General features: G+C 36.1%; 1 protein-coding gene across 1 annotated transcript; it reads right to left on the bottom strand.

Moving 5' to 3' along the window:
- Nucleotides 1-1,520: 1,520 nt before the first annotated feature.
- Nucleotides 1,521-25,853, bottom strand: LOC127944227 (RNA-binding motif, single-stranded-interacting protein 2). The gene is made up of 14 exons (XM_052540092.1): nt 25,685-25,853; nt 16,824-16,990; nt 11,107-11,165; nt 9,940-10,031; nt 5,147-5,304; nt 4,979-5,058; nt 4,790-4,899; nt 4,623-4,669; nt 4,392-4,485; nt 4,108-4,158; nt 3,920-4,030; nt 2,929-3,009; nt 2,747-2,834; nt 1,521-2,555 (listed from the first exon to the last, which is right to left on the bottom strand). Exons 1-13 carry the CDS (start codon nt 25,847-25,849, stop codon nt 2,754-2,756), a joined length of 1,296 nt encoding a protein of 431 aa, XP_052396052.1. The 5' UTR covers nt 25,850-25,853; the 3' UTR covers nt 1,521-2,555; nt 2,747-2,753.

Below are 25,853 nucleotides of genomic sequence, written 5' to 3'. Positions count from 1 at the left end.
AGGGATGTGTTCTCTCCCCTCTGCTCTTCTCCCTTTACACCAACGACTGCACCTCTAAAGACCCCTCTGTCAAGCTCCTGAAGTTTGCAGATGACACTACAGTCATCGGCCTCATCCAGGACGGTGATGAGTCTGCTTACAGACAAGAGGTTGAGCAGCTGGCTGTCTGGTGCAGTCTTAACAACCTGGAGCTGAACACGCTCAAAACAGTGGAGATGATCGTGGACTTCAGGAGAAACCCCCCTGCACTTTCCCCACTCACCATCATGAACAGCACTGTGACTGCAGTGGAGTCATTCAGATTCCTGGGAACCACCATCTCTCAGGACCTGAAGTGGGACAATCACATTGACTCCATTGTAAAAAAGGCCCAACAAAGGTTGTACTTCCTTCGCCAGCTGAGGAAGTTTAACTTGCCACAGGAGCTGCTGAAACAGTTCTACTCAGCCGTCATTGAGTCTGTACTGTGTACTTCAATAACTGTCTGGTTTGGTTCAGCAACAAAATCAGACATCAGAAGACTACAGAGAACTGTTCGGACTGCTGAAAGGATTATTGGTGCTCCCCTGACCACCCTTCAAGAACTGTATACATCCAGAGTGAGGAAAAGGGCTCATAAAATCACTCTGGATCCCTCACATCCAAGTCACCCCATTTTTGAACTTTTGCCATCTGGCCGGCGTCTCAGAGCCGCAAATACCAGAACAGCAAGGCACAAAAACAGTTTCTTCCCCCAGGCAATCTACCTCATGAACAGTTAAATGTTCCCCACTTATGCTTATGCAAACAAAAGTGCAACATCCTTATATTTATTTGTTACCCCTCCATCCTAGTACATCCCTACATCTTTTTCAATCCTATCCCATTATCATTTATAGCACAATTGTTTATACACTTATTTATTTGGCTACATTTTTTTTTTTTGTCTGTGTGTTGGTGTCTCTGTGTACTGGAAGCTTATGCCACTAAAACAAATTCCTTGTATGTGCAAACATACTTGGCAATAAAGCTCTTTCTGATTTCTGATTATAGTAATATATCTGATTTTGTACATAACTGAATGGATTGTGCTGTTCAGTGGATTGAAAGGGGTCATATTATGCTTTTTTTAAAGCTGCTTCAACACTTATTGCAACCACACCTTCTCTCTTTGTGTGAACATTTGGGTGTGCAAATTTCCCACATAGTGTTGTAGACACGTGGGGGCGTGTTTGAATGAGCCGTTTTAGGGGCAGAGTCTGAACTTTGATAAAAGAATATCTCTTTGGATTTGAGACATTAGTCTTTGCAACTTTACAGATCTTCTTCCTGCATCAAGAGCTTGTAAAATTCCAAAGAGAAAGAAAAAATTGAAATCACATCATATGACCCTTTTAAATGTATAATTCAGCATCTTGGATTTATATTTATGCACAGAGCACAACACAAATAATCACTATTCCAGACTCAGAATCTGTAACTAAGGAAGGAAGGAAAGAAACTGAAGGAGTGTTCCACCAATAACGGAAGAACTCGCTTGGTTTTCATTATATTGCCATTTTTATATCTCAGGGGACACATCCCAAAAAACACTCCTCACTATTAAAGTTCACCAAAGCAAGAAAAATTAATTTACAGGCCTACATTACAACATTGGAGGTGCAATCCTTACAATGCATAAAATAAAAGACATAACCCATATGCATGAAGAGGCAAGACAGGACTATTGTCATGAAAACAAAGCCATAAAAAAGTTTTATCATCCAAATAGCTTCTGTTTGAAATTTCCTTTAAAAAAATTATCTTCAAATACAAAAATAAATTTCAACATTTAAACGTAACCTAACTTACAAGATAAAGCAGCATTTTGGAAGGGAAAAAGTACCTTTTTTTTCTTTTTGAGGGTATATGAGGTCTCTGTTTCAGAATTCAGTCTCATCTTGCTAGACACAATCTTGCTTGAAACAATGAGTGCATTTACAACGCTCTTCGATACAGCACATTTTTCTGTAGATCTATCAAAATGAGTTAGCTGCTGGTTTCAGCAGGTTCATCAGGATTTCCTTAAATCAATATTCAAGAAAAATGCTGCAAGAACTTTTCAAAAACAGTTTTTTTATGTACAAAATTCCTCCTTTTGCAGCAGACAGTTCAAAAGCAGTCAACAAAATCTTGGAAGAATTTTACAAAAACATTAAATCAAATTAAAATGGTGTTGTAACGTGGTTGTTTCATTCTGGCTTTGCAGAACATTTTAGAAAATAAAGTTGCAGAAAAATATTTCTCAAAGTGTGTTGGGAGTGTGTGTGTGCATGTATGTGAGTCTTTGTGTTAAAAAGCTTACTCCGCTTTCTGTGAACTTTTATGACATAGCAGTCATAGCTTTCTCCATCCAAGTCTTCCACTTACTTTCATTATCGGTTGGTCCTCTCCAAGAAAAAAAAAGTTGCAAAAATGTCTGCTTTCTTTCATTGGAAAGAGACACGCTTCTCTGTTCCTTTTTGCAATGTCCATTTGTTTTTATGTCAAGAGAAGAGGTTCAGTATCCAAAGTCCTCCGTCACTCATATGAATGTACTAAAATAAGAGAAGGAGAGATATTAGAGTCAGACAGGAAGCTTATAAAAACATAAACAACTTGAGTTACTAATGACAAAATGAGATGCTAATACAACATCATGACAAAATTTTCTTGTGGATAAACATGTTTTCACTCTCTCTTTCCATTACAGACCACAACATTTCCAAAGGAACAAGAAGTAGCCCACCTCCTCTTCACTTGCCATGCTGGTAGGAGTACGTTGTGTGGTCTGTGGGTGTCTCTATTGCAACCTGCTGCTGTTGGACACTATTTTCCTGTAGTGGCATGAGGTCAACATTACTGACAATACATCACAGTGAATCAGGCTTTGAAACACTTGGAATAATACAGCATGCAGAGATGTCATACCTCGGCTATAATGCTTGAAGGAGGCACTTGGGCGTATTGTGGTATGTAGGTCCCTTGCATAGCTGCGTTTGCAGGCATGTACTGAGGACATTGACAAATGTGTGATATACACAGATAGTACACATTAGAGGAATATTTTAAGCGGATGAACTTCTTGTCCATCGTGGTTATGTAGAATTCTTATAATTTCGTACATTGCCGTGATGCAACATTTCTAGAGCTACATGGTATTGGAGAGAAAAAATGTCAATGGGATATTTTGTTTTTCTGTGATGTATTGCACTATTAAAAAAAAAAAAAATTATATATATATATATATATATATATATATATATATATTTTTTTTTTTTTTTTTTTTAATTTTTTTTTTTAATAGTATATATATATTGATTGGAATTATTCATTCAAGATTAGCATTATAAAAAAGGCTATAAAATACAAATACTTTAAAAGCTGAAAAATTCCTTTTTTAATTTGGGACTTTGAGAATTGTTTGAGTATGAATCATCCCTTTAGGGCTGAGCAATTTGGGGAAAACTTGTTATAAAATGTTATAAATTTAATATAGTCAATTTAGTGAGAGAGAAGAAAAGATCTATTCTGTCTTCGTTGGAATTTAATAGTCCCCATTACCACTGTCTTTGACCCATGCAATTTGACCATAAAATATGATTTTTTTTAATGTGATTATTTTTTACATTTTGTAAAACTATATTGCAATAATACTACTGTACTATACAATAAATTGAATATTTAATAAAAGTATTACAAATATTTTAATAGTACGCTGTAAAATTACAATACTATAATTTTTGTGAATTTCTTCATTTTCAAATCTTAATCTGTCAAACTTTCAAAGACAAGTAGAAAATAAGAATATAAACAAATTTACTGCCAATCATAAAAAATTAGACCAATATATATACGTTTTTTTTTTTTTTTCTCAAGACATTTGTAATAAATTCTCTGTGGGCATCTGTGGGGGACGTACCGTGCCTGTGCTGCCCAGGGTTAGATGGCTGAGCTGCTGTGTGAGAGGCCCTATTATGGCAGTGGGCTGAAGGGTCATGGTGTGGTCCATTGTGGGTGTGAGGACTGTACCCTGCGTCCAAAAGAGAAAGAAAGTTATACAGGCAGAGGTGCTTTAGGAAATAGAGCAGCACTTTAACTGCAACTTACTGTGGGCTGCATGAGGTATGACTGGTGATGTATCCAGGAGGGATTGTGTACCTGATATTAAAAGGAGACACATTTTAATCTCAGATTTGGGTCATTATTCTTTATAATTCAGACCTATAACAATTTAGACCTAATAAGCTAGGGAGTATGTAAAGTCTTTTCTGTAAACAACAACTTAGATTCCAAATATATAATGACTGTAGAGCTTCAAAAGACTAGAGCATGATAAATCATGAGTCGTGAAGAGTAATATGGCTTTTGCTAAACAAATGGCTCCTCCAAACCTGGTAGGTGGATACAGGTGAGTGCATGTAGGGAGAGATGGGAGTCTGAGCAATAATTCTGTTAGGAGCAATGCTGTAGGAAGGAGAGTAAAACCTGCAGGGGGCGACAAACACATCTTTTTTTTAAGAGCATTTCTTTTAAAGAACATTTTTAAAGAGCTGTTGCCATGGAGTGTCAATAATTAAAAGCACAAATTACAACATTTATTGAGTAATAATTTCTGAACCCACCCATTTTGTAATGCCGGAGTAGGGTCATATGTTAGCGTCATCCCACCCTGTGTGTGTGTGAGAATGAGAGAGAGAGAGAGAGAGAGAGAGAGAGAGTTGAATTCAGACTTGGACCAGAGAATAATTAAAATCTATGTGAAAAAAGAAGAGAAAAGCAGCTCTCTTACAGTCTCGCCCTCTCTTGGCCACTGCCGCCCATTCTGGAGATATTTCCCCTGATTCTGACGTTTCTTCTGTCCCCCATCCGCAAATTTACACAGCAAGGGTTCTGTAGGCACTTAATGAAAACATAGCTCTCATTCGTTACCTGTCATAACCATCTTGTCAGCACAAAACTCAATCCAAAAACGTAGTACCTGCTACTCCAGGAGGAGTCTTGATGTATTTGCCATTGAAATGTTGAATGATGGCCTCACACTTTTCAGTCGATTCCATCCTAACATAGAGTAATTGCAAATGCATTATTAATGGAATATTAATGATGATAATGTCATGTGATACGTATGAGAGCTGGTCAGGCGCACCTGGCGAAACCAACTCCACGACTGGTGCCGTTTGCATCACGTAAGATGCGTGTGGAGATGACCTGGCTGAAGGGTTTGAGCATGCTTTCTAACTCCTGCTCGTCCATAGACAGAGGCAGATTAGAGATGTACAGATTGGTGGGGTCCTGCTCTTGTTGCTGTAGAGGTGATCAAGAAGAGAGAAAGAAATGTGGGAAAGATTGAACAGGAAATCATCTCTAAGAAATATTGTAAACTACAACTATTAACAGTAATTTTCGGTAATTGAAATAAAAGCGGAAATTAAAATCAAAATATTTACTTAATAAAAAACTTGAAAATGAAAAGTGTTGCCAAAAAAAAGTGTTAAAAAAGTGTTATATATATATATATGCCAAGGCAACACTTTTCATTTTCATTGCATCAAGTTTTTTAATCTATGACATAGATTAAAAAAATATTTTAAATATGTATAATAAATACTGTAATTCTAATAATACTAAAAAACATGGACATGACTAGGTTAAAATAATATTTTGGGTTATTTTATACACAAAGCCATCTTATTGCAATGTCTAAGATGTAAGATGAAAAACTTTTACCTTTTGCTGCATTTATATAATGCAGTGTCATTTCTGCTAAAGACCCCAGTAAGCATGATTAGTCAAAATGGTCCAAAAAGTTTTGTTTTAGGTGGAGAGACTGGTTATGTGTTACAAACATAATTCCTGTAGGTTGATATCCTCAATGCCCTGCTGTTTACCTGAAGGACTGATCAGCCTTATATGTTCAATAAGTTTAGTATGATGGGTTGGTGAGGTTAGGGCCTTGTCAGGCATAAAGCAAAGCATCATCAAACTCTGAGCACTTTATGAAGAGTTATGTCACCTCCTTTCCATGTCCCTTCCTGGGTTTTGTTAAAATCGGCATAATGCCACTAGGGGTGACCCCGAACATGACAAACAACAATGCAGAATATTAATAACTATGACTGGGACTGTCAAATGAGAACACCATTATAATAAAATGCTGTGAATTTTTAGAGTTTAGCTGCCATGTTTCTGCATGTTGATGCGTAAAAAATGTTCGTGCATCCGGGCCCTTTTTGCAGATAACCTATAAATCGTAATTACTGTATGACTATCGAATGCCTGACTTGACTCAATGTATTTTGCACTGACCCCAAAATTATGATTCAATTATCAGCAATCCTTATCTTTAGTCGGGGACACCACTAAATGGCACATGTGACAAATACTACATGCAGATATTAAGTTGGAAATTACCTTAATATTCTTGTAACGATACATTCCACCTTAAAAATATACTGGAAATCAAAAGGAAGATAGTGAAGGAGTTTACAGGTAGGACAAACTGCTGAGCCAGCAGCCATGTGCATGGATGCACTTGTTTGAGATCGGAGAGATAATAGCAGTTCTGCTTCTGCCAAATGCTGCATGAGTTCAACTATGAAATATGGATCTTGTTAAAAGTTGTTTCTTTTCCAAAAAAAAAAAAAAAAAATTTGTTATGATTATGATTGTTTTATTATGATTTTAAAATACAATTTTTCTATTTCAATATATTTTAAAATGTAATTTATTCCTGTGATTATTCCTGTCTACAGTGTCGGAAATCATTCTAACATGCTGATTTCGTTATTATTATTATCAATATTAAAAACTGTGTGATACAGTTTTTCCAGATTCTTCAATGAATATGAACGATTTCATGCATCTAATGATTTCTGAAGGATCATGTGACACTGAAGACTGGAGTAATGATGCTGAAAATTCAGCTTTGTTACCACAGGAATAAATTACATTTCAAAATATATTAAAATAAAAAAAAATAGTTACTTCATAATGATATTTCACAATATTACTGATTTTACATAATGTTTTATTAAATAAATGCAGCCTTGATGAGCATGAGAGACTTCTTTCAAAACATTAAAAACTGTTTTTATCTCCATATTTTATTATAGCCATATTTATCTCTTACCTTTGCATAATTATGCATTATGAGTTTTAGATATCAACAGGTTTTTTAGTAAAAAGTGTCAAAACGACTGTTTTCAAGGCCAGTACTGAGTCAGCTCATTACCATATAAACACCTAATTAGCTTCATTTGAAGCTGCAGGCATGACAGCAAATATGCATAAAGTACAAACTGACACCATTCTAACCTCAAATTAACACATACACAAAACATGTGCTTGCATGTCTTCTACAGATTACCCACTTCCTGCGTGAGCTGGAGCTTTTATCTTAGGATCTCAAAACCCCTTAATCATATTATGCGACTCAAAATAATTTTGTTCATTATCACTGAAGCAAGAGTTGTGTGTTATTGTCTAAACAAATCAGAAACACAGTAAAGATAGCTGCAAGATAGCAAACCTCCAATTCACCCGCTGCTGATTTGCATATTCATTGCTTTGGTGTGCAGATGAGATTAAAATGTGAACTGTAAATGTATTACCAGTTCATCTCACCACCATGAATAATTAATGTATAATTGCAGTGACCTGCGATGAAGGTGATTTTTGTACTGATCTAATCCTGCTGTGAGACGAGTGCAATGTTCCACAGAGTGAATGGGAGGAGAAAAATCCACTGCCATTGTCTCAACAGACTCTTAAATAGGTCAGGTCACTGAAAGACTCTAAAACGGCTGTAATTAAGACGGGTGCTTGGTGATGTTCTTGTGTGAAGAGGTTGCCCTTTCACACTGATCTACAGATTTAAATAGGTGATCCTTTCAAGAATATGTTTAGGTCACATTTTACACCAAAATTAAAATAGAAATAACTATATTTGGTAAGGAGACTAAACTCTGTTTTTTGTTGCATAGTGTATCGTGATAATTTTTTTGCACAATTAAGCACACCCTCCCTCATTTCTTATTACAATAAAAAATATCAATGTTATTACTGTAATGGAAAGAAATTAATATATAAAGTAACATGCTAATTCTGTAGTCCCTTTAATTTATGATGTTTTAAATAAAAAACTTGAAAAAAGCTACTGACCATTTTTAAAAATGTAATATATATATATATATATATATATATGTTCTTAATTTTTTTATGGTAATTATATATATATATATATATATATATATATATATATATATATATATATATATATATATATATATATATATATATATATACACATACAGTATTTTTTTAAATGATACTTATTTACACAGTATAATGGCGATTATGAATGTATTTTGTGACATTAACTGCATTTCAGTAATGATAATTGTTCAATCGAATACATTTGTTGTCATTGAAATATAAACATATATAAAATATAAATAAATAAAATGTGTACTCAAAATAATTATTAATAAAAAATAAAATGTTGTCTTTATACAGAGTTCTGGCATGAAACTCTGATGGAGAAGTCCGATAGGTCTGACATAATCTGACGTATTGACATCATTATCACATGACACAGCTGATTAGTTCTCTCCTAAATTGGTAGCCAATGAGCGCGCTGCTCAACATTCAAGTATATGGCTAGAGCTTGCCGTAGCAGTGCAGTTTGCTTCATAAACCCTTCAACTTCCCCAGCTCCACCTGTATAGATCTGCTATGAGGTGATTTATGTATGCTATGGTGTTATTTAATGCATGTTATATTTGCAGCAGCAATATTCGTACATGCTCACAGCAGCATGTTGTGGATATATTGGGGGTAGAAAGTCTCAGTACTCGCTCTGCAGCAGCAGCAGCAGCGTAGCAGATCTATTGTCTGCCAAAACCAGATACATTAACATTATCATGTACATTACAATGCCAATCCCTCTGAGAGTTGTCAAGACAGAAATGTATTTATTTTGCTGCGAAATATGATCTGGACATTTTTTTCTTGAGATTCAGATGTTCTACAATAACTAAATAATAAGATTCCTTAAAAAGATGTGAAATCAGTGAGAAGGCTGTGTGAGTGGTTGGCCAGGGTAGGAGCACAGCTGGCCTGCAGGGCCACGGTCCTGTACAGAGGGTGTGCAGCACTACCAGCCAAGCTGCTCAGACAGTGACTCAGCCATGGGTGAGAGGAAGAACACACAACCTCTTTGTAGAGCTGGAGCACCACGCAGGAGCAGAAACGGGACAAATACTCCTCAAGCACTTACTCTGAACTGCTCTCAGTGGCAGACCTGCATGAGCCTAATGGGGACACCAGCTCCATTTTCATGGCTTAACACCCACAGACAGGCCCAGTGTGTTAAAGTGTGGAATCATGCCGTCCTACACTAAAGTGAATTATCTTTCAAATGATACAAAAGGTTTGAATTTCAAATAAATGTTCTTCTTTTGAACTTTGAAATAATAAAACAATCCGGAAACATGGTTTCCACAACAAATATGTGACCCTGGACCACAAAACCAGTCTTTTTTCAAAATTGAGATTGAGACATCATATGAAAGCTGAATTAATGATCTTTCAATTGATGCATGGTTTATTAGGATCAGACAATATTTTGCCGATATACAACTATTTGAAAATCTGGAATCTGAGGGTACCAAAAAAAAATCTGAATCCTGAGAAAATCACCTTGTCAAAATGAATTCTTAGCCATGTATATTACTAACCAAAATTAAGTTTTGATATATTTATGCTAGAAAATTTACAAAATATCTTCAACATGATCTTTACTTAATATCTTTATGATTTTTGGCATTAAAAAATAAAAATCTATTTTGTGGTCCAGGGTCACATATTCAAAGTGCCATAAAAGGTTTACAGCAATAAGAGCAGTTAGGAAACAGGGTGTTTAGTTCCACTGTCTCTTACCTTTGCCATCTGAGCCTGAACTCCACTGGCCTTTAGCGCCGTCATCGCTTTCTGTGCAGAGGCCGAGCTGTCGAAATCCACAAAGCCATAGCCTGAACACACACACACACACACACACAAACACAGGATCAGTGATCACTGCTTAGAGTTTAGTTGTTAAGCCAATAGCGTTCCCTATCACTCCTCTGCACCTTAGCTCACATTGGTTATCTCTCTGCCCCACATGAGAAAAGAGCTATTAGACAGAGTTAACTATACACTCTCTCTTTCTCTCTCTCTCTCTCTCTCTCTCTCTCTCTTACACACACACACACACACACATACACTAACGTAATACTATTGGTCCACTTGACAGATGTAGGGTTACCAGTCTCATACCTGTTACATCAGCACACAATTGCTATAGAGATCAAATCGATGAAGTATATTTAAAGAGTGATCTTGAGTTAAAAGGAACAGTTCTTTCAAAATGTCTTTCAAAACATGTATGACTTTCTTTCATACGTGGAACGCGAAGACAGGTGTTTAGAAAAAAAGTCCAAGATGTTCTTCTAAATACAAAAATGGCCATTGCAGTAATGTGAATTTTAATAGGAAAATCATTTTATTATGTTTTAAAATAAAGATTAATATTTAATATTAACGTAAAACAATATGAAATAAAATAGGATAATTTAATTCATACTTATAGAATTAATATTTAATATAAAAAATAAAGTACTGTTTTATTGAAATGTTCAAACTCAAATGTTTTGTTTATGAATAATTAATTTTCATTAAAACAGTATTACTATCTCCAACAAAGTAATAATAAAATAATAATTTTGAAATGGTTTTAAAAAGGAGATGTTTAGAAGAATATCCAAGCTGCTCTTTTCCCTTCAATAAATGTGAATGGTGACCACAGCTTTCAAGGAAGATTTTCTGTAAGTGTTGATTAAATTTCAGTAATCTTGTCACACAAAAATATATTTTTCAGAGGCCGTTTACAGGTTTTTGTTTTTTTTGAGAGTTTGACGGCTCTCATGTCAAGTAACAGAACATCTCATTATGCAAAGTTTTTCTTTTTGTGAACAAAAATCATGCAGGATTGTAACAACATGAGAGAGTTCTTTCATTTTTGGGTGAACTATTCCTTTAAAGATGAAATTATACAGTACATCTTACCTTTACATTTGTTGGTGGTCTTGTCCAGAATGGCCTTCGTAGACACTATTTTTCCATAGCTGTGCAATACAAAACAAGAACAAAAAGAAACATTTGGTTTAGGTGAATGGATAAACACCTTAAACAGCCTTTTAACAGCTTAATAATAATAATAATAATAAATTCATCCAAAATCATAAGACTTGCTGATGTGTATCTGATATTTTATAAGGTCAAATGCAGTTAGGAAGAGCCAAATAAATATAAGCCGGTAACAAAAAAACCATAAATGCAGGGTACCGGTGCCACTCAATTCACAACGTGCTGCTTAAAATGAGCCCCCATATACAGAAATAATTTGCATTAAATCTTCATGAGGGTGCCAGAGTGGTGGAGAAGCCCTGATCAAATGGTAATGCTCTTTGAATAATGGATTCCATGCCATGTTCATGCTGCTTTGCATATCGTGGGAAAAGGCATTTGCGCAGTATGATACAGGTAAATAGCTGTAGGTTTGTGTACACGTCTGTGGATTACTAGAGGCTTGTGGGTGTTTGAGGGATGGGGAGGGGAATGGGGGGAGGTGTTCTCTCTCCAGGCATGTGCTTGTGTGTAACCTGAGAGTTCTCCTTGTCTGCCCTGCACAGCTCTGGCTAAGATCCACAACAATCAACCTGCAATGCCCTCCACTGCACTCATCTGGGTCCTACTGCCTGCGCTGAACCTCACGCTGATGTTCATGACTGAACTAAATGTATATAATGTACTTGTCATATAAAGGAAAGAATTATGGGAAAGTGGCAGGAGTAGTTTCAGTTTTTTATTTATTATTTGAATGAAAGGGTCGTTCATGTTGGACATAGAATGAACAAAACACAGGTGTTTTGACAACCTTTTAAAAGGTTTGATTTTTGAAAGACTTCTTTAATCATTAAATTTCTGTCTAGCATATGTTTTACATATATATATACACACACATATATACAGCACACATGGCACATGATATATTAATACATAATACCATGAGCCAACAATCTGTCAAATTATGAACATGACACAGATGGAATAAACAATTTGATTAGTGATGCACCAAAGTTTAGGCAACCAGAAATATTCAGCCAAAACAGCAAACAAATAACAATCACTGTTTTCAGCTGAAATCATTGACATTTTTTAATAGTTTTGAATTTCACAAGACATCTTCTATCATTAAATCGAATGTCAAGCAAATGTTTTCATGTATTTATTGTTTTAAAAAGCATAAATGGATGTAAATGCCAACCTAATGCACTGCCAAACTAGTTTATTGTACAAATGTTAAAATAAAATTATTGAAAACACGCATGGAATTTAAACATAATACCATGGACATCTTAGGCCCAACAATTTGTAAAACGATCAACATGACAATTTGATTATTAGTGATGAAATCATTTTAAACTAAAATATTCGGCCATTTTGCTTTTGGAGGGCTAAAAGAGTTGACTACAATAGTAGAACTTGTCTGATTTTCACTGTGTCAGCGGCAGTTTTGTGCACACAAGCAAGCCAAAAGCCTATTTACAGTATTTTGCCATCCAAAATATGCATGACTGTACGGTTAATTGCATTTTATTATTTGCATTTAGTTTTGTTTTTTTCCCTGATGTCATTATCAGTACAGCCCAGGGATGAAGGGACAGTTAGTCATGTGTGAGATCCAACCAAAAGTCATGGCCAAGCAAGCACTATGAGATGGCATTTAGCATTGTTTTAGCATTGGTAGGGCAGTTAGCACTAAAATTAGAGTCAAGGAACGGCTTTACTTCTATAATGCTTCAGTGACTCTGATTCATTCAGCAACAAAACACAATGAACCATTCAAAACAATGATTCATTCAGGAACCAAACAAGTGACTATTTTCATAAGGGAGTCAACAAATCATTCACTCAACTGATTTGGTCAGAAACACTTAATCATTAAGGAATGACACTAATGTGTGTCAGAGCCACATTTATTTTGCTTTGGTTCCATTTGGAACTATTTTCACTGGCAGGTTAAAAACAGACAAAGTAACTGGCAATACTGTTTAAAATGTAAGTTACTCAGTTTTCATTTCTTGTATATTGAAGAAATATCAAATATCAATATCTGCACAGCTGATATTCAGAACAACAGCACTCTTGCTCATGATAATGCTTAAATATATCAGAAATATAAATGTAGCTATCGTTTTATCACTGTTCTTTCCTGTGATATCAACAGCATTCACTTTGTAAAACAAGCTGTAGTGTTCTGAAACCATTCAGTTTTTTATCTGCTCTCTCACTTTCTATAAAAGTAACAGGAATTACTTGACAAAACATCCTTTCCTCTAACAGTTTCTTTGCTAAGAAACACCTGATATATTTGACTAGCTCTTATCTCTCTTTCTCACACTCCCCCCAAATCTCTCTTTCTCTCTCACAGCTCCTCCCCACCCCCATTAGCAACAACTTTTCGTCTCCTCTCCCTCCCAGCTGTTGCCCTTGTTTGTCTTTCCCTTTCCCCCTGGGCTCAGAGTTTCCTGTAGGGCTGGGCAGCCTCATCTCAGCCGTTTTTTCCAGAGAAGGCCTCGGTCTCCAGTGATATACTTCTCAAATCTGTTCACCATCTTAAATATATGAGTAGTTTTTCCTAAAATGGAATATATACTTCTAGAAGGCATAAGAAAAATACATCATATTTTTATTGGCCAAACAACTTACATCAAACTGGTAATTAAAAATGTTATGTTGTTCACTTTTGCTTTGGAAATGTAATATAAAAATAAAAAAGAAAGAAAGATGGAATTGTCTCATGATAAGCTAAGCTAATACATTTAGATTTGCAATTAGTGTTATTTATATAATATTATAGAATGTATTCGTATTTTGAATTAGCTTTTATTTTTATATTTCCATTTTAATTTTAATTTAAGCTTTAGATATTAAGCACTTTTCTTTATTAATCTACGTGGGAGAAACTGAAGACAAAATCTCTCGTCAAACACTTTCATCAACCCTAGCATACTTTTATCAACCCTTAAAGGAAGTGAAGTGCGGACAGGGAAAGAGTCAAAGAGGGGGAACCATCATGCCTAGCTGTTGGAAACACTGCAGTTGGTTAACAAAAAGGAGTTGAATTTATGTCATTACATTCCACCAAAACGTCTTTTAACATGAAAGCACAGATCTTATGATGACAAAGTGATATGAGATTTATTTCAAAAGATGAATTCCCTATGTACCTACATAGGGCTGCAACAAATGATTCTTTTGGTAATTGATTAATGTATTATTTGAACAATTGATCGATTTATCATCAATTATTTTGCGGATTAATCAGTAGACATTTTTGCAATTCTTAAAATATTGAGCTATACATATACTTACAAATAAATTGAGGTAATCACTTCAGCTTTCGAAAATCATTATTTAATTAAAGTTATATAATTAATTTATACAAACAAATATTCTGGCCCACAAAATGAGATGAAAATGAGAAACTCTTATTCACCATTTAATTAGCTATATGAGAAAGTAGCTAAATGTCATTGTTGTCACAGTCATGGACTTTCTGTTCCTTTTGTTATCCCTATTTGGCCCTGCTCAAGAGGATATCTCCAGAGCCCACCACAGCCGCAGAGCCCGAGCCGGCCATAATAAAGAAGACAATCATTGTCCCAGAGCTAGGACTCGAGAGCGCGACTGACCAGGTGTGTGAGCCGGCGGAGATCACTGGTGGAGATCGAAGGCGTGGAGGAAAAGCCCTCCCACACTCCTGCGACTGAGGGTGAGCTGCAATTGGTTTCTGGAAATTATATGAAGGAATTAATAGACATTTTTCAAATGGACCTTATAGGCTGGTTTGGGGAGGTAATTCCTAATTCTCCTGTCTCTCCACTGGTTCCACCCAGCCCTGAAACTCCTGTATCTCCGCTGGTTCTGTCCAGCCCTGATCCTCCTGTGTTCCCTCCCAGCCTCCCTCTCCCGAGATAAATAGTAAGGAGATTTATTTATGAATTATTTACAAATATATAGTGTTTTCTGAGTGTCGCAAGGATGAATTTGCTGATCCTGCTTCTCCCATCTCCTCATTAGACGCGCTTTAAGAGAGAAGTGCATCTTTATTGATTATAATTACAATGAAAGAGTTTTTGTTTTTGATCTGTTTTATTTAGTTAAGTAGTCATTTAAAGTGTTCTATAGATATATTTATCATGTCTGTGTGGCATGTATTCTTTGAGTTTCAGTTCATTTTTGTGAAGGCGAGACGGCAGAAAGTGCATCATGTATGTTTTCTTTAGTTTATAAAAGCACAACATTTTATTGATATTGTCAGTGCACACAAATAAAAGTACATCCTTTACAGTTCCTAATGATGTATTACTCTTACCTTTATGAGCAAAAATGATGGCGCATCCAGTCCCCTGAGAAATATGCAAGTAATCGTGCTGACGCCTTTATGTCCTGCAAAGCGCGCTCTTGCATTCTCTGCACAAACTATTGGATATAGCGCACATTTATCTAGTTTTAACATTTAAACATTATTATATGCTTGAACTGTTTTATATAGATAGATTTTATTTAAGGCAAGTTGTAATGATTTGAAAAGGCTAAATTAATCAAACATAGGCTCACTGTCTGCCGCTGACCGCTTGGTCGTTACTGTAAAAAAACAAAACGTATTATTATTATTGGGAAACACTGCAATAGGTCATATGAGATCAAACTACTACTCGACAACAAAAATATTTGTTGACAATTTTTTTATTGTCAACATTGTCAATAATGACAACTAATCGTTTCACCCCTATACCTACAAAAACACATGGAATGAGAACCAGTACCAAGATGAAGAATGAGCACCCCTCAGGCGTTGCACCAAAAAGTTAGAAAGTATCAAAAACATTTCATGAATAGAAATGTGTGATTTACACAAAGTCTACTAGATCAAGATGCTGAATTGGATTATTTAAAACCACTTCATGTTGAAATGATTGCGAAAGATCTGCCAGCAGTGCATTTCTAACCTCCTCATAAAGGGTCAAATCAGGACGCTCAGAGTCTGAGATTTTCTCTCCCACACACACCTTCTGTTTTTAAATGCATTTTCTGCTCTTTTTATACATCTGAGTTCCTCACCAACTACTGATTCTGAACCTGACCTTACTTGCCTCCACCACTAATCCTAAATTAAAGCTGCAGTAGGTAACTTTTGTAAAAATATATTTTTTTACATATTTATTAAACCTGTCATTATGTCCTGACAGTAGAATATGAGACAGATAATCTGTGAAAAAAATCAAGCTCCTTTGGCTCCTCCCAGTTGTCCTATTGCCATTTGCAGAAATACATCGCTCCCGTTAAGAAACAACCAATCAGAGATGCGGTCCATAACTTTGTTTGTGTTCAAAATGTAGAAAAATGTATATAATAAGCGAGTACACCATGAATCCATTTTCCAAACCGTGTTTTTAGCTTGTCCTGAATCACTAGGTTGCACCTATAATAAGTGTTTATATTCTGACTATTTTAGATTGCTTCGGGGGTACCGCGACGGAGTAACCCAGTACCTTTGTGATTCTTCATAGACATAAACAGAGAGAAGTAGTTCCGGCTACGATGTTCTTCCGCAAGACGCAAGCAGTTCTGTTTATTAACCGCTAGAGCGTCAAAAAGTTACCAACTGCAGCTTTAACTTCCATATGAAACAGGGATTGTTAAAGGACACTTACGGTTGACAGAGTTTAATTAGGTCTTGGTCAGTGGTTCCTGGATGGAGACCACGGATGTACAAGTTGGTTTTGCTCAGCTGGTCCCCACCACTGTTGCTTCCATTACTGCTGGTGGTGGTGTTGGGACTGGGCAGTGCCATCTGCTGGGTGGAGGATGCATACGCCTGCTGTGAAAACAGATAAGACAAGAGACAATAAAACGCTATTAGATTAAAATTCCAAAATGCTTTCCTTTAAAATTTGCCATTATTTTTGCATTAGAGGGTATTGTGCTGACCATTAATAAAAATACTGAAATATTGAAATGATGCTATAATAACAGGCATATTTCCAAACATAATTAACCTTAAAATTCTGTAATTATTACTAAATTACTAAAAATTATGTAATTGTGTAATCCCATATGCTGTTTTTTTCCATGGAACACAAATGGAAATTTCCATGCAACAACAGTTCACAGTGACAAAAAAGTATTATTGATGCCATGCAAAAGCTTTGTGTGAAAAACTGAAAGTAATTTATCATTCTCTGTTAATTTCCCTTCAGTGAACTCAGAAGTCATGTTGACTGGATCACTGAATCAGTGAGTTGAACTGTAGAATCAGATCAGTCTGATTCACAAACTGGTTCAATCAGTTCATTAAAAGTAACCGTCTGTGTCCAAAATCACATACTTTCTTAGTAGGTACTTTTTTTGAATAAATAATGTTTACTTTGTAACATTTTTACTCATGTTTTCATTATCATGTGACCTACCAGCATTAGTTGTGTCGATTCTCTGCCATTAACTCTTTCTTGTCCTGTAGCATCATGGGACAGTAAAGTGTCCATCTGATGCACACTTTGCTGGAAGTAGCAGGTCATCTGGATACTTTTTTTTAAAAATCTGGATTTACTTCAAACACTTGACTGATTTTATCAAATTGACTATTTCCATCTATGTCATGTTGATAATTTTACATATTGTTGGGCCTGATGTTCATGGTATTATGTTTAAATTTCTTGTGTGTTTTTAAGAATTTTATTGTAACATTTGTATGATAAACTATTTTGTCAGTGCATTGGGTGGGCATTTACATGTGCTGTTTAAAACAGTATCGTAAAAACATGTTTACGATTTCAGATCAAACATTTACTACACAGAGCTGTAATTCACTGAGAAGCTACGCAAACAGCTTTCATAATCGCTAGTACGGCTAGTAAATGCTGCTCCGTCTGTAAGCACATGATGAAGATTTAATACTGATTACAGAACCGGCTTTATGACAAGATGCACATGACAATCGCAATCAATTAATCATGCAGCCCTACTGGTTTATGAATATTGTGAATTTGGACATACTATCCTTTTCACATACTGGTTAAAAACAACATAAGTGTGTGTAAATAATAAGAGAATTCTCAGTTTTGGTTGAACTGTCCCTTTAAAAATGTTTAAAAATTGGTTTACAAAAACAAGATGCCTCTGTGTTGTTGTTGTTGTGTCCAAAGCCTGGAGCTTTCCCTCTTCTGAGAGGTTCTGTTAGTTTTCTAATTAACTCCTCATCAGTCAGAAGGGCAGGCAAGGATGAAGTATTTCATTAGTCAAGCCTGTGAAATCAAATCTCAGGCAGGGAACAATGGGCCAGTTTAATACATGCCACAAGTTCACTGGTTTGGCTGAGATTGTTGGAAAAAGGGAAGAGGGACAAAACCAGAAGTGCCTGCCCAAATGCTATGCCATATATAGGACTTTTGTCTTTTGCTCTCCTCTTGATCTGGTTGAACTTAGATATAGAAGCCTGATTAATTGAGATCTGAGCTTGTTAGCATTGAGCGCTAATCCCTGTCATGTGCTGGGTGCAGTCAGAAAGCACTGTCTCATTAGGACTGCTCTACTCGACTAACTCTGCCTCTGCATGGGAAAACAGATGACTGAACCACTGCCCCCCACTAAGCCCATCTGCCCTGCAATGCTGTTCAAGGTTGAGCAGAGCCGCACACCTACCAACACCAGTCTTCACCATACAAACACTACATGCTAAAAATAACAACTGAACCCCCGAATGACATCAATACAAATTGTTCAAATCAAGCCATACTGTTTTTTCTTATCTATAAAAAATCAGGTTACTTTAAAAGCATATGTGCATTTTAAATCTTTATATAATTTAGCTTTTTAGCATTTTTGAGAAATCATGTTTATAATGTATAATAAGCAGCACAACTGTTTTTAAAATCAATAATGAGAATCATATGATATTAAAAACTGGAGCAATGACTGCTTAAAATTCAGCTGTCATCACAGGAATAAATTACCTTACAAAATATATTTAAATAGAAAAGTTATTTTAAATGGTAATAATATTTCACAATATTTTTGATCAAATAAATGCAGCCTTGGGGAGCACAAGATACTTTCTTTCAAAAACATTAATAAACCCTTATCAACCCCAAACATTTGAAAAGGTAGTGTATTAATATTATTATTAACATTTTAGCAAGGTTTTGTCATGTTTAGCTCAGTTCTGCAGAAAACTGTGTTCCCAAACTATGCTGTTATAAAGTATTTTTTATAGTGGTAAATAAAACAAAGATTTTTTAATTATTCTTTTTTTACAAGAAAATAACAAATGTTCAGTCTTTCTACTTAAAAAATTCATTATTAATCAAATGTGTTACTTGCCACTTCTTTTTAATTATTGGTCAAATTTACTAGCAGTTTCAGAGTGGAAATTGTTTAAACTGCATTTTTTTCCCGTGTACAAAATATGTGTGTGATTCGGTAATTTAAAGCTTGCATTCTCGGGAGAAAAAGTTAGCTATGCATTTTAGTTCTCTTTAACTAAGATTCCATGCCTTGTATTGTTCTCATGACTTCTCATGACCCATATGGACTCTACACAAATAGATCCCATTCAAGTACATCTGTTAAACCTACAACTTTAATTCTTGTTCATGCAAAGCATGTGATATATTAGGTGAAGACATTCCTCAGAGTCCTCAACCGTGCTGACAGTGATTCACGCATCGCGACCATCCTCACATGCTCCATCTGCTGCAACTGCTCTGTTTACTTAAGATTGCACTCAATGTATCTGAATGCAGAACAAATCCTTGTCAACAACTAATCAATACCAGCAAACCTGCCCTTGAACATCTCAGTTGCACTGTAATGAAACCCGAGAGTCTTCCCTTATTTCCATTTGAGTACAGCGCTGACGTGGAACCGTCAATAAGGCCTTCATTTCCATAGATATGCGCAGTGTGGTAATGAGAGTATGGCGGGGTTTGCATGTTTCTTGATTACTCCATTGCAGTGTCACTAGGGCAGACTCTTGGGAAGGCTTGCAGAAATGGAGGTCACAGGAGGTAGTAAGCAGTTCTGAAGGGTTAGCAGGGGATGTGGCTCTAAAGGGCTGGTACCAGGTGTGACTGTGGATGGAAATAAATGGTCTGTCTGCCGCTCCAACCTAGGTTACAGTATTGTGATGCGTGCTTTGGATTTTGCCGGGGAATATGGACATTTAATGACCTACCAACACACATCGAGGCATAATGCAGTCTTCCATTCCAAGTGAAAAGAACTTGCATGCATTATATATACGGTTACTGTTGGAAAAGAGGTATATGTACAATGGCAATCCAATGATTGTACTTTTAATAATTTTGACAAGTAATGAATTAAGACAGAGGAAAAGTTATGTTTATTATTTTTTTTTTATTTCTTAAAATACATAATATATATAATAAAATACAACATTGTATATAGATGTCTTGGTCCGAATGCAATCATTTTGTGATTCTTTATTTTTCAAGTCAAATTACAATGCAGTTTGTGAAATTATATTAGAATCTGGATTTTGAAGGTTTTAATTTTTTAATAATATTTAACAATACATTTATATTGTATGAATATTATTTTTAAAACAGTATTTAATGTTATTTTTTGTATAAAAAGCATTGTTTATATTTTGTTATGTCAAATGATTGCAACTTGATTTAAGAATTTTGATGTAATGAATAAGATAAAAAGAAAAAAAAAATCAATTTCTAAAAAGACATAATATACAATATCATACATGAATATCTAGGTCACAATGCAATAAATTGTGAATTTTTTTTATGTGTAGTTAGTCAAATTACTCTGTAGTTTGAGAAATAGATTAGATTTATGTTTTTATTTAAGATTTAAGTCAGATTTAAGAGTCATATTATCTTGAATAGAAATACTCAAAACTGTGTTGGCCTAAAAATATAATAATGCAAATATTTGTTTAAAAAATAATGTGACAGTGTAATATTATTAAGTAAATTATACTTCATTTATTCAAATTTTTGTCTCTCACTCTTATTTCTCCAGAGAAATTGATAGTGCTAAATCACATATATGGTGATTCTTGTGAAATGTGTTATTTTCACCCCAACATAGTTCATTGGATTAAGGAGGAGGAGGGGCTGGAACAGCAGGGAAAAAAAATGCATCAGTCGTTCATTTCTCCACCTTTTTCAAGTTACACTCACAAATCAGCATTTCATATTGTCAGGCATTTTCTCAGCCTCTCTGTCTATATATATTTTGGCTAATCAAAAAAAAGTCAAACTATCACTTAGTAGAAATTAAAAAAACTAAAAACCTTTAGCCACAGCCCCTAACCCAGGGTCCATGCACAATGTTTGAGATGGGAATTCCAGGAATTCCAAGTCATTTATCTCAGAGTAATCTGCATCCCTGCCAAGAGTGCTGGAAGGAAGGGAACGACTCTCCTTCTAGGCTGCTTGGTTTTCAAAACTGTGTCTTTCAGCAGTGATCCACCCCGTGAAGGAGAATTTCAAATTAAGTGCGTATGTGAAGTTGTGAACACACATTTTTGCATCACAACTCAAACTCACAACACAAGTCTTTTTGCATCCACAGCAGGCTCTCATTGTCCCTCACTATACTGTGCTGTTCAAGACACATCTCAAAGCTCTCAACTACATTCAAAACTGAGTGATTCGCATAAAAAGGGTGTTTCATTACCTAAAAGGTCACAGAATATTTGGTAGACTGTAATGAGCATCAAATATTCATACTGTGTAAAGTGATTTGCAACATTTTGTCGCCCCACAGAGTGACATTCTCCAGTGGATTTCATTCCGCCAGAGCTGACAACAGTTGGGTGAGTCAGTGCAGCAGTGCTTAGCAGACCTGCAGGGCTTAGGAAGCGTATCTAACTTTGGGGCACTTGAGGAGGAAATTATGGCACTTTTCCACGTACGGCACGGTTCAACTGAACTCGGCTCGGTTTGCGTTTCCACAGCAGTTTAGCACCACTTTAGACTGGGCGGGATTATTCACAGTCATTATTGTTGCGGTGCCTCTACTGCAGCAACTCGCGAAAAACTTTTATTTTAAAAAAAAAAAAGCTATTTTGGGGTTTTTAAAAAGGGGCAGTCATTTAAAAAGGTTGAGAATTTTCTGCGGGGCTTATTTACATCAAGAAGAAGAAAAATATTATCATATATGTTTTTGCATTAAAGCATGTGAAGTTGCATTGAATTATTGTCTTGAATTTAACTCTTGTATTATGTTGAAAATCAGGGTCAGGGTAACTGATAATGAGCAACACCTGCCTTATCTCAAGTCCCACGGAAGAGTTACGGAAGGAGTGATGACAGGTTATGTTGTTGTTTTGCTATGTTTTATAAGGCAGTGGTCCATAAGGGGCTGGTTCTTTTACTTTCGTTTTGTGTTTGTTCATTTGTTTATTAAAGTTCTATGTTTAAATGTTAGCCGGTTTCCGCCTCCTTTTTCCCAATCTGCGAAAGTTGTTACAATAGTATTGCAACTATTTTTAAAAAACATTTTGTCATTTTAAACCGAAGAAGTGTGTGCTTTCCTGAAGCTCAAACAGCATGTGGCACTTTCCAGCAAACTGAGCATTGCATACATTGATAATAATGTACACTTTGGATAAAAGTGTCTGACAAATGCACAAATGTAAATATAAATAGCCTAAGAAGCAGAGAAACTGACGTGACAAAATTCAAAACTATTTTTTTATTTCAGTTCTGTGTAGCTGCCTTTAAAGATTAAATATATAGTGTCAAAGTGACATGCAAACATAATAATCATAATAGAAATGATGTACATACACACTCTACAACGCATTGTATGGTCGACACTTTGCTGACACGTTCATGACCCTAAATGAGGAAAAGTCCCAAAATGTCAAAAATAAAATCCATTTGGTTAAGCAGTATTTCGAAACAATTAAAAAAATCATAACGAGTTAGGGGTGCGCGATAAATATCGTCCGATAATTAATGCGCATCTCATCTCGTTTATTTGCGCAGCTTCTCAGTTAATAACAGCTCTGTGTAGTAACAGCCGCTCTATGTGAAATCACACAGCTGATGGAATTTACCGCTGATTAGAGAACCGGCTTTACTGATGAGATGCACATTAATTATCGGACGATATTTATCGCGCACCCCTATAACGAGTCAAAATGATCTGCAATATAAGCATTAGAATGAGAGTGCTTTTGGTTGGTTTCTCATTCCTTTCTTGGTATAAACAGACCTTTAACCTCACAACTAGTAGGTTAATCTTCCTGTTGGCCCACACTTAATGATAGCTGCAGTATCTCTGAAGAAATACTGTTTGGTGATTTTACCCATACCTGACATTCTCCCTCTGCATTTTTACATAGCTACAACAACTAAACATTGATATAGAGGGCTTCCTCAGATTCAGAATACACTATGGCCAGGACTCATCCAACATATTCCAAAGTGGAACCTGAAATTGTTGTCCAAACTGTACTTGTCATTCTCCTTTTGGGCTTCTATTGGCAGCAACAACAGCCATCCTTACTCAACAGATAAGACCACCTCTAGGCTTTTGGCTACTAGCCCCAACTCAAATCCGCTGAATGCCGTTCCATCCAGCCCATTCCAGCAGGTGAATTGCAACCTGACATCACCAGTTTTTTTTTTTTTTATTAAAAACAAATGCCCTAAATTCAATTCTGCCCAAAACTACTTTCAAAAGCACCGTCTACCATCTTCACCGGCATCCCTGGGGTGATACATGGCATAATATGTCCATTCCATGGCAATATACAACCTTTCAGTGACAAACATGTCCTCTTTATGGCCGAGGGACATGATGCCCACCTGCCCAACACAGCTTACTTCCTTTCACGCTATTACCTACACTTCCTCCCCCAGCACTCACCCCGCTGTGCGAGCTATTGAGAAAAGATACACCATGGGCTCGGACACCTGCCTGCTCAGCGGCCGAGCGTGTGGCAGCTCTGCTATCAGACATTTAAATGCTCCTAGAGCAACACCTTTAAGTAAAGTGTAGGTTTTGTAAAAATCCCTTACACGGTTAGCTCTGATAACAAAAGGACAATGAGGTCAGTGAATGTGGTTAAACATGTAACTAACTGTGAATCTCAATGATGTGGTCTTCTCTTATTTCTTCATAAACTGTAAAGTAAGATGAAATCAGCGACCCAGTCTGACAACTGTTTGCATCTATGCGTTGTTTTTGGATTATTTCCTGAGCATGGGCGTTTAGCTGAAATAACATTTAGAGAGCCAAGCTGGATCAGATCATAGGGTGTATGCTTATGAATCTGTTAATGAGTAGACGGACCATCATACCCAATGTCAGAGTCAGAAACTCCTCCCCCTTTACCTATTCTATAAGTTATCAGGTATGGACGCGTTAGTCTTTCTTTGATTTGCACTGGCCTATTTATTTATGATGATGACCTTGAATATTGCAGATGATAAAGATGGAGTGTTATAAAACGCACTTGATACACACCATGTTACAAATATATGGTTGACAAATTGAAGTGCATATATAAATGAACTAGCTTGCACAGAATCACTGCACAGTATTAATGTCATATCAGGTAGAGACTGATAAAACAATAGTAGTACACAATAACGCCATTGTATCACTTCTGGGTTCAACAGGAAACAGCAGTGCTTTAATAGTGCTTTTTATAAAAATGTTTTAATTGCATGTTACTCTTAGAAGATTAATTTGTATCACAAAAAAATTAAATACAAATCGTTTCTGAATGTAGGCTAAGTTATAATATCGGTAGTAGGCCTAATATATTTAGTAGTACCATATCTGTCATATAAAAAATTAAACATGATAATATTAGTGTATCTATACTGAATAATTCACTGCATGTAACCAACATAATTTAGCCTATGTCGGATTTAAAGCGTTCGTTATTATAAATGAACTGCGCCATTAGCATGTTATAAAAGCACATTTTATATAATTGTGACCTTTGTCTCTCCGAAAATAAAAGCCTATAATTCAAGTCACCCTATGTCGTATTAACTGAATTTCTGTCTCTGCAAAGTCAATCCGAAACCGAAATGCTTCCCCTCATAGTAGTGGGATTTATAGGGGTGGGGCGACTGGCTCAACGTAAAACTTGGTTAAACTCATTTTCTTTTTTTTCCCCAATCAAGCAATTTTCCTCAAGAATCGCAAATAGGCTAATAGTCCTCTACGCTGGTTTACTGCAACGAATACACGAGCATCGAGTGCCTATAAATAAGTATCTCTCCGTGAACATATCCGACCGCAAGTTCCGTGCTGTCTGTTACTTCTCCGCCAGCAGAATCTAGATTAATATACCCACTTTTTAATACACGCTGACTTTAGTATCACACTCCACAGCGCTGGATTAACCGGCACGATCGCGCGATGATGCACTTCAGTATTTTCACGGTCCCACTTTCAAGGACACTGCAGCTCATACAGCAATTACACAGACAACAGAGATAAGCGACATAAATGAGCGTCTTCCGCCTGCCCGATCAGATGACGCCACCGCATATGAAGAGGGCTTTACCTTTTTACTGGTTCTGCTGGGATAGCCGTTGTATGGGTTGATTCCTGTCCTTGGCGGCACAGAGAGCAGCATTTTTACAGCAGCAGCAGCAGCAGCACCAGCACCAGCGCTGTGTCCGGAGCGCCTAGTACAGCCAAAACAGTCAGCTGACGTCACCGGGGACATTCAG

This window comes from Carassius gibelio, chromosome A23 (assembly GCF_023724105.1).
Source record: "Carassius gibelio isolate Cgi1373 ecotype wild population from Czech Republic chromosome A23, carGib1.2-hapl.c, whole genome shotgun sequence".
In the NCBI taxonomy this organism is placed as follows: domain Eukaryota; kingdom Metazoa; phylum Chordata; class Actinopteri; order Cypriniformes; family Cyprinidae; genus Carassius; species Carassius gibelio.
Note: the sequence above shows the minus strand (reverse complement) of the source record. Positions and strands in the feature narration are given on the sequence as shown.